We start from the raw sequence: 10348 nt of genomic DNA, 5'->3' as shown, positions 1-10348 counted from the left end.
ATGTTTTGAAGAATATTTATATTCATTTCTCATTATTATGGTTCCAACAGAAATACCAAGTCCACCCGCCAGACTCGGAGTAGCTGAAGTTACAAAAGATAGTGTTACTTTAGCATGGACAAAGCCAGAGCATGATGGTGGAAGCAGAATTGCCAGCTACCTCATTGATGCTTTAGAGAAGGGTCATCAGAAGTGGGTGAAATGTGCAGTTGTTAAAAACACCACTCATACAATCAAAGGCTTAAGAGAAAATGCTGAGTACTTCTTCAGAGTCCGTGCAGAAAACCATGCAGGGCTCAGTGATCCAAAGGAAATGGTGATCCCTGTGGTTGTGAAAGATCAACTTGGTTAGTATTGTTTAATTTCTCTTATCAATGATGATTTGCCTGCCTGATGAACAGATTTAAAATGTAAACAAATATATACTTTCTTTACAGATGCTCCTGAATTTAATATGAAGAACTTCCCGAACAACACTGTTTATGTGAGGGTAGGATCAAATCTGAAGTTTGAACTTCCTCTCACTGGCAAGCCAATGCCGAAAGTGGCAATGACAAGAAACAATGTTCCAGTCAGGTGTGGAAAGAGATTTAGTTTTGAAGTAACACCAGAGAGTCTTAATATCAGCCTCAAAGAAAGCATCGCAGTTGATGCTGGAAGGTATGACATTGTTGCATCCAATTCGAGCGGAACAACCAAGATGTTCGTTAACATACTGGTGTTGGACAGACCTGGCCCTCCGGTTGGTCCAGTTGAAATCAGTGATATTGGGGAAACAAGTCTGTGCCTCAAATGGCAGCCACCTTTGTATGATGGCGGCAGCCCTGTTACCAACTATGTTGTGCTTAGACGTGAAACAAGCACACCAGCATGGGTAGAGGTGTCTTCCACAGTTGCCAGAAATGCAATTAAAGTCACCAAACTAACAAAGGGAGAAGGATACCAGTTCCGAATTAAAGCAGAAAATCGCCTTGGTATCAGTGATCACATGGACTCTCACACAGTTACTGTGAAGCTTCCATACAGTGAGTACTCGTTTACTGCAATTCACATGTTTTTCAAAGTAATAACAGTTTATCAGATGTAAAAATGTATTCTTCTTGATTGTAGCAATTCCTGGACCACCATCAACACCATGGCTGGGCTTTGTTTCGAGAGAAAGCCTTCTTGTTTGTTGGCATGAACCAGTAGTAGACGGTGGCAACTCAGTATTTGGATACCACGTTCAAATGAAGGAAAGAAGCAGCATTCTGTGGCAAAAAGTAAACAAGACAGCAATCCCTGCTAATCAAATCAGGGTGACAAACATATGCCCTGGTATGATCTATGAATTCAAGGTTGCAGCTGAAAATGCTGCTGGTATTGGAAAATTCAGCAAAACATCAGAGGAAGTCCTCGCTATCGACGCTTGTGGTAGGTTCCTAAAATTATTTAATTGTTGAACGTGAAGTAAAAGTGTTAAATTCACAATGACTGGTTACTAAATGCTAAATGCTTTTCTTATTTTAGAACCTCCGGCAAATGTAAGAGTTACTGAAGTTACAAAGAACTCAGTTAGCCTAGTCTGGCAGAAGCCTCCTTATGATGGTGGAAGCAAGATCTCTGGCTATATGGTTGAGAGAAGAGATGCTACAAATGGCAGATGGACAAAAGCTAACTTTACTAACGTTATTGAGAAGAAATTTACGGTGTCTGGCTTGACCCAAGATCAGTCGTATGAATTCAGAGTCTTTGCCAAGAATGCAGTTGGCTCTATAAGCAACCCATCTCTTATTGCTGGACCAGTAACCTGTGTTGATGTTTCTGGTAAGTACCTTAACAACACACTGTGGATGGTGACCTATGAAATATATATCATATTCTTTCTGCATTATACATGTCAAAATAAACAAAAAGTACCTGATTTATAGGACATATAAGTTGTTCTTGTGAATACAGTTAATAATAAGCCTTCCCTTTTTAGGTGCTCCTGCAATCGACCTGCCTCCTGAGTACCTGGATGTTGTGCAATATAAAGCTGGGGCGTCTATAAAGATAAGACTGGGCATTATTGCTAAGCCTTTACCATCAATTGAATGGCTAAAGGATGGAAAAGAATTAGTGACAAGTTCACAGCTTTCAATCGAGAGCACCACTGATTCTTCCGCCATCCTAATTAAAGATTCCACTCGTCTTAACACTGGAACATATGAAATGAAGATCAAGAATGTGTTTGGCACAGCAACTGCCTCCATAAGACTACAGATTCTAGGTGAGTTAAATATTTATATTGATAGTTTAAATTAATTGCTTAAATGCTTTATTGACATAATTTGACAAAAATTATTGACAAAAATTGACATATTGTTTATATTTTTAAATTATTAGACAAACCTGGACCTCCAGCTGGAAACATTGAGTTTAAATCAGTGACTGCTGACACCATAGTCATTGCTTGGGAACGAGTATCAGATGAAGGCAGTTCCACAGTCACCCATTATATTGTGGAAAAACGAGAGACAAGCAGAGTTGTGTGGTCCATGGTTTCTGACTGTATGGAGGAGCACACGGTCTCAGTTCAAAAGCTAGTCAGGGGAAATGAATATGTCTTCCGTGTCAGAGGTGTCAACAAATTCGGACCCGGAGATCCTTTGGAGTCTGATCCTGTTATTGCCAAGAATCCATTCGGTATGAAATTATTATTCATTTTGGTTGATCATAATCGATACATTAATGAAACGACCAATACAGTTAAACAAACGATTGCTTTATTTCAGTGACTCCCGGACAGCCTGCCACTCCAGAGGCGACAGAAATCACCAAAACATCTATGAAGATTGTATGGGATAAGCCAGGAGTAGATGGTGGTAGCATGGTGACAGGATACTACTTACAGAGACGTGACAAGAATCATCTGCGCTGGATTAAGGTCTACAAAGACCCCGTTAGTGGCACCTCAGCAAAGGTGTATCACCTGACCGAAGGAAATGAATATCAATATCGTGTATGTGCAATCAATAAAGCTGGAGAAGGTCCATTTTCAGATGTATCTGACTTCTACAAAGCAGCTGATCCTGTTGGTATGTATTTCCATCTACGTTATCTTAAAATATACAGTAAAATTCACGTTTTATATCTTTTTTATTTCTGTTACTGTTATGTGCACTGTTTTTAATTGTTTGTATTCTTCCATATAGATACACCATGTGAGCCTGCTAAGCTCAAAGTTGTTGACTCAACTAAAACATCAATTACACTTGGATGGTCCAAGCCAGAGTATGATGGAGGCAGTGAAATAACAAGCTATGTTGTAGAAAAAAGGGTTGGTGAAGAAGGAGAATGGACAGTGATAAGTCAAAAGGGTGAAGTCAGAACTACTGAATATGTTGCTTCAGATCTTAAACCAGATGTTGACTATTTCTTCCGTGTATCTGCTGTGAACTGTGCGGGTCGTGGGGACCCCATAGAGATGGAGGAACCAGTCCAAGCTAAAGATATACTTGGTATGTACATACTGGTGGAGTGTTTTTTTATTTCTAACCCAGCACTTCTTTTAACTTTAACTAATATTTTGTTTGTGATTATTTTTGGTGTATTGCAGAGGAAGCCCAAGTTGACAAAGATGTTGCAATGAGAACTCATTACATTGTGAAAGCTGGCAAAGACATTGAGATGATGGTGCCTCTGAAGGGTAGACCAGCTCCAACTGTTTCTTGGACGAAAGAAGACCAAAACATAGATAATGACCCCAAATATGACATTCACAACACGGATACTTCATCGTGCCTTGTCCTTTCAAATGTAACACGAAATGACAGTGGCAAATACACCATCAAGATTTCAAATGGGGTAGGACAGCCACAAACCGTAACATTATCTGTAAAAGTACAGGACACACCATCTGCCTGTAGAAACTTGGTCCTAAAAGATGTCACTCGTGGCCAAGTGACTCTTTGCTGGGAACCTCCTCTCCTTGATGGTGGTGCTGAAATCACTAACTACATTGTTTCGAAAAGAGACTCTTCTAAACGCACATATGCTGCAGTGACCAGCAAGTGCCTGGAAACAACATATTTAATAGACGAACTTTCTGAGAAGACATCATACTTTTTCCGTGTACTAGCTGAAAATGAAAATGGAATTGGTGATCCATGTAACACAGCAGAGGCAATTAAAGCCACTGAGACACCTGGTCCAGTCAAAGATCTTGCTATGAAGGACTCCTCCAAGACATCGGTGACACTACAGTGGAACAAACCAGAATATGATGGTGGTAGCATTATTACTGATTATATCATTGAAAAGAGACTTCAAGGTCAAGAAGAGTGGGCTCCTGCTGGTACAAGCAAACACTTGGAATTTGAGGCCACAAAACTTAAGGAACTCACAGAGATGTTCTTTAGAGTCTGTGCTAAGAATGAAAAGGGAACCAGTGACTTTAAAAAGATTGGCCCAATTAAAGTAAAAGATTTTATCATCCCACCAGAGGCGAACCTTGAGGAGTATCCTAATGAACAGGTCAGTGTTCGCATCGGACACAATGTACATATTGAGTTGCCATACAGAGGAAAGCCCAAACCATCAGTTTTCTGGCTGAAGGATAATTTGCCACTAAAGGAGAGTGAAAAGGTTCGCTTTAAGAAGACAGAAAATAAGGTAACCCTTATGATCAAGAATGTGGAAAAAGAGAACGGTGGTAAATACACCCTTACACTTGACAACAACGTTTGTAGGAAATCATTCCACATACAAGTCATCACTCTAGGACCCCCATCCAAACCCATTGGACCAATCCGTTTGGATGAAGTCAGAGCAGAGAGTATAACAATATCTTGGGATGAACCAAAAGATGATGGCGGAGGAGAAATCACTTGCTACAGTGTTGAAAAACGTGACACATCTCAGCCAGACTGGAAGATGGCATGTTCAAGTGTGACAGACACTACATTCAAAGTGCCTAATTTAATCAAAGGAACTCAGTATCAGTTCAGAGTGTGTGCAGAGAACAGATATGGTGTGAGTGAGCCTCTGATTTCACAAAATGTCATTGCCAAGCATGAGTTCAGACCACCAGGCCCACCAAGCAAGCCATTTGTGTACAATGTCACAAGTGATGGCATGACTATTCAGTGGGACAAACCTGTCTTTGATGGTGGATGTCCAGTGCTCGGGTACCACGTTGAAAAGAAGGAAACAAACAGCATCATGTGGCAGAAGGTCAATGTTATCCTAGTGACAGAGAAGGAATTTAGAATTAACTGCCTTATTGAAGGTCTGCAGTACCAGTTCAGGGTCTATGCTCAGAATGATGCTGGATACAGTCGTACAAGTGATGAGAGCAAACCAGTCCTGGCAGTTTCCCCTGTTGGTGAGTTTCAATAATTAATAAATGCTTAATATTTTGTCTAGAGTGAACATTGTGATAACTCTGGCTGATCTCTGCTGAAAAACTAAACTGTTTCTAAATATTTCTTTTGATGCCAGATCCTCCCGGAACTCCTGACTACATTGATGTAACTAGTGACTCAGTAACACTTAAATGGGATGCACCCAAACGGGATGGTGGAAGCAAAATTGTTGCCTACAATGTTGAGAAGCGCCAGGATGAAGGTCGCTGGTTAAAGACCAACTTTTCAGACGTCACTGACACTCAGTTTACAGTAAGAGGTCTAGCCTGTGGCGAACGCTATGAATTCAGGGTCATAGCAAGAAATGCCATCGGCACCATAAGCCCACCTTCTCAGTCCTCTGGCAATGTTCTCATAAGAGACGAAAGCTGTAAGTACACAGATATATTTTACACGATTCTTGTTAAGCTTATATTTGCCTTTGAACCATGTTTTAATAAATTTCTCTTTTTTTATTTTAGTCACTCCAAATATTGAATTTGGCCAGGAGTACTTTGAGGGGGTTGCCATCAAAGCAGGAGAAAACATAAGGCTTAAGGTTACAGTTACAGGAAGACCAACACCCAAGGTCAAATGGTTCAGGGACGGCACTGAATTAACTAAAAAGATGGTAGACATTACAACCATTGCTGGATCAAGCACACTGTTTATTAGAGATGCGGACCGTTCACACCGTGGTCTCTATTCTGTGGAAGCCAAGAACCAGTGTGGAATTAAAAAGGAGCAAATGAAAGTTGAAGTATTTGGTATGTTTTAGTTATTTTTAGCATTGCTCTCTTGGAATTAAAAATGCTAACGTTATTTATAATCTTAATTGAAATATCACTATTGTGTTTTACGTTTAGATACACCTGGAGAGCCTGTTGGACCAATTGTCTTCACAAACATCACAGAGGGCAAAGTGACTCTTTCATGGAATCCACCAGAGAACGATGGCTGCTCTGAGGTCACTCATTACATTATTGAGAGGCGCGAAACCTCCAAGATTTCCTGGACACTAGTGACAGATTGCTGTGAAGAGTGCACATTTAATGCTACCAAACTGATCAAGACCAATGAGTACCAGTTCCGTGTTTCTGCAGTCAACAAGATTGGTGTCAGTAGACCACTGGAATCTGCTCCTGTTATTGCCCAATTGCAATACAGTAAGTTGATCTTAGCTTAGATCAATATGTAGTTGTTATGATGAAATTCAATGGCAAATTGACAGGAAGTTTGAGTAAAATACTAATAACATTTTCTTTCTTCTGCAGCTGTTCCTGATGCTCCTGGTACTCCTGATTCAACCGCCGTTGATGGAGAAAGCATAACAATCAGCTGGGCTCCACCAACAAATGACGGTGGAAATGAAATAAAACATTACATCGTTGAAAGACGTGAGAAGAAGACCGGGCGCTGGGTAAAGGTCTTGACTAGAAAACCCATCACTGAGGTTGCCCACAGAGTCACTCATCTTACTGAGGACGTGGAATATGAATTCCGCGTTTATGCTGTTAATGACGCCGGAGTTGGATCTCCAAGTAATATTTCAATACCTATCAAGTGCGCAGAGCCAACTGAAGTACCAGATGGTCCTTCAATTATAAATGTCACTGATACTACTAACACATCAGTCAGTCTGGAATGGACCAGGCCTGGCTATGATGGTGGTGTTGAGGTCCATGGCTATATTATTGAAATGCGTAAGGGAGCTGAAGAAGAATGGCATAGAGTCAATGAGGACCTTTGCACTGTCACAAAGTACACTGCCACTGGTTTGGAAGCAGGAGCCGAGTACAAGTTCCGCATTGCTGCAGTTAACGCAGTTGGAAAAGGTGACGCTAAAGAGATCCTTGAGCCTGTGCAAGCAGTGGATAGGCTGACTGCACCAGACATCGAAATTGATGCAAGCTTCCAACAGACGCACATTGTAAAAAGTGGAGGCAGCGTTTGTATCCGTGTCACTTTCAAAGGGAAACCAGCGCCTTCCACTTCGTGGATAAAGGAGGATGGAGAACTTGGCGTAATGGCAGATGTTACTACAACAGAGAATATAGCATGTCTGACAATAGTCAACTGTACACGCAATGACAGTGGAAAATACACCCTCACTCTTGAAAACAGTAGTGGTAACAAATCAATCACTTTTACAGTTAAAGTGTTGGACACACCTGGCACACCAGGTCCTCTTACATTCAGGGATGTTACAAGAGGAGCTCTTTCACTAATGTGGGAGCCACCAGAGAACGATGGTGGTGCACGTGTCCATCACTACCTGTTAGAGAAGCGTGAGGCCAGTCGTCGTACGTGGACAGAGGCTGCACCCAAGTGTACTCAATCTTTCATAAGAATTTCTGAGCTACTGGAAGGAGTACCCTACTTCTTTAGGGTTATGGCTGAAAATCAGTATGGCCTTGGTGAGGCTTATGAAATGCCTGATCCTATTGTTGCCACAGCTGAACCTGCTCCACCAAAGAGACTGGACATCATTGATACCACTGATACAACAGTCACCCTTGCCTGGTTGAAACCTGAACATGATGGTGGCAGTCGTATTAAAGATTACCGTGTTGAGGCCAGGGTTAACAGCACAGATAAATGGGTTATCGTGGGCACTACTAAAAACTTAAGTCTTGTAGCTGAAGGTTTACCTGAGGGAACAGAGTATGATTTCCGTGTTAAAGCCAGGAATGATGCAGGATATAGTTTGTCTCGAGTTGCTCTCTCTTCTGTAATTGTTAAAGAGCCTCGAATTGAGCCCACTGCAGATCTCAGTGGCATAACTGACCAGCTGATCACTTGCAAGTCAGGTAGTTCATTTGTAATTGATGTTCCAATAAGTGGCAGACCTGCACCGAAGGTCATCTGGAAGCTTGAGGAAATGAGGCTAAAGGAAACTGACAGGGTCTCAATCAAGACCAGCAAGAACAGGACCACTCTGACTGTTAAAGAAAGCATGCGTGGTGACGGCGGAAAGTACTTCCTTACTCTCGAGAATGTCACTGGGGCTAAGACTTTCACCATCAACGTCAACGTCATTGGCAGACCCAGTCCTCCAGAGGGCCCTGTTGAGGTGTCCTCAATTACATCAGAGTCCTGCAAACTGTCATGGAACGAGCCTGAAGATGATGGCGGAACTGACATCACAAACTATATTGTTGAAAAACGTGAATCTGGCTCCACTGCCTGGCAACTTATCAACTCCAGCGTGAAACGCAGATCATTCCATGTTTCACATCTAACGAAGTACATGCAGTACACTTTCCGTGTCTCTGCTGAAAACAGATTTGGTGTGAGCAAGCCGACTGAATCTGAAACCATTGTTGCAGAGCATCCATTTGGTGAGACATTTTACAGAACCAATTAAACATATGAAGGTAACTAAATGATGCATCATGTTTCTAAAGACTGATCGTATCTTTTGCTTTTCTGTTATAGTACCACCAGGTGCTCCGACCAAGCCAGAAGTGTTCACAGTTTCTGCTAACAGCATGAGCATTCGCTGGGAAGAACCTTACCACGATGGTGGTAGTAAGGTCACAGGGTACTGGATAGAAAAGAAAGAACGTAACACTATTCTTTGGGTCAGAGAGAACACCATCCCATGTTTCGAGTGTTACTACAAGGTGGAAAGCCTAATTGAAGGTCTTGAATATCAGTTCAGAGTGTATGCTATGAATAGTGCTGGCCTCAGCAAAGCCAGTGAAGCCTCAAAGAGAGCTGTAGCTCAAAATCCTGTGGGTAAGTTAAACAAAAATTTTATTCCTATGCTATTATTATTATTATTATTATTATTATTAGTAGTAGTAGTAGTAGTGGTAGCGGTAGTATTACAATACTGAATACTAATTTAGTTTTTTATCTCCCAAGATCCCCCAGGCAAGCCAGATGTGACTGGTGTGTCAGGATCCACCGTTTCAATAAAATGGTCTGTGCCGCTGAATGATGGTGGAGCCCAAATTGTAGGTTACATAGTGGAGCGCAAGCCGTACAATATCTCTGGAGATGGTAGATGGCTGAAATGTAATTACACCAATGTTACTGACACAAACTTCACCATTACTGCGCTGGGAGAAGGAGAGGTGTACGAGTTCCGAGTCATCGCCAGGAACGCTAATGGAGTTCTCAGCACGCCATCCGCCTCAACAGGAGAAGTGACTTGCAAAGCAGAATACAGTAAGAGTCAGATTTAGTATGCAAGTGTTTTAATAAAGTATCTGAATTCAAAATTCTAAAGCATTTTTTCTTGGTTCATAGCTCCTCCCAAAGCAGAGTTGGACAGCAAACTTCTTATGGACACAGTAACAGTTAGAGCAGGCTCAGATCTTGTTCTCGATGCTGCTGTTGGTGGCAAACCAGATCCAAAGGTCTGCTGGGCCAAGGGAGATAAAGAACTAGAACTCTGTGAAAAGTATTCTTTGCAGTATTCCAGCACCCGCGCTCTGGCAATAATCAAGTTTTGCGACAGAGATGACAGTGGAAAGTATGTTCTGACAGTGAAGAATGCCAGTGGAACCAAAACAGCTGAGGTCAAAGTAAAGGTTCTTGGTAAGTAAAATATCTGCACACATTTAAATATATTTTTATTTAGCCTTGTGTACTAGCCTTGTGTTAGCCTAACAACTAATTGTGCTTTTTTGTCTTTTAAAAGATACACCAGGCCCATGCCAGGAGATAAAAGTAAGCAATGTAACAGAAGAAAAATGCACATTGTCCTGGAAGAAACCATTAGAGGATGGTGGTGATCCCATCACACATTATACTGTGGAAAGAAGGGACACCAACAGACTGAACTGGGTCATCATGGAGCATGAATGCAAGGCCCTTACATATGAAATTAAAAGGCTTTTTAAGAATAATGAATACATATTCCGTGTCAGAGGTGTGAACAAGTATGGCCCAGGTGTGATACTACAGTCTTCACCCATCTTCGCCAGAAATTCATTCAGTAAGTAAAATGTTTATTTTAAATATGTGATTAT

The 10348-nt window shown here is 41.5% G+C and overlaps 1 protein-coding gene across 19 annotated transcripts in view; it reads left to right on the top strand.

Moving 5' to 3' along the window:
• The window catches only part of ttn.1 (titin, tandem duplicate 1), a 138006-nt gene that overhangs the window by 111471 nt on the left and 16187 nt on the right, over nt 1–10348 (top strand). For 18 of the 19 annotated variants that reach the window (XM_063006089.1, XM_063006086.1, XM_063006085.1 and 15 more), the window contains 17 exons: nt 51–347; nt 438–1025; nt 1111–1413; nt 1510–1806; nt 1964–2251; nt 2368–2667; nt 2757–3059; nt 3177–3482; nt 3581–5347; nt 5464–5757; nt 5849–6133; nt 6233–6532; nt 6641–8707; nt 8805–9107; nt 9237–9542; nt 9624–9914; nt 10018–10314. In XM_063006089.1, the coding sequence (XP_062862159.1) occupies nt 51–347; nt 438–1025; nt 1111–1413; nt 1510–1806; nt 1964–2251; nt 2368–2667; nt 2757–3059; nt 3177–3482; nt 3581–5347; nt 5464–5757; nt 5849–6133; nt 6233–6532; nt 6641–8707; nt 8805–9107; nt 9237–9542; nt 9624–9914; nt 10018–10314 (8592 nt within the window). The remainder of the gene's footprint in view (nt 1–50; nt 348–437; nt 1026–1110; nt 1414–1509; nt 1807–1963; nt 2252–2367; nt 2668–2756; nt 3060–3176; nt 3483–3580; nt 5348–5463; nt 5758–5848; nt 6134–6232; nt 6533–6640; nt 8708–8804; nt 9108–9236; nt 9543–9623; nt 9915–10017; nt 10315–10348) is intronic. The other variant, XM_063006099.1, reaches the window with a different exon arrangement.

This window comes from Trichomycterus rosablanca, chromosome 12, assembly GCF_030014385.1.
Source record: "Trichomycterus rosablanca isolate fTriRos1 chromosome 12, fTriRos1.hap1, whole genome shotgun sequence".
NCBI lineage: Eukaryota > Metazoa > Chordata > Actinopteri > Siluriformes > Trichomycteridae > Trichomycterus > Trichomycterus rosablanca.
The sequence above is the reverse complement of the archived record's forward strand: the minus strand, read 5'-3'. Positions and strand labels throughout refer to the sequence as shown.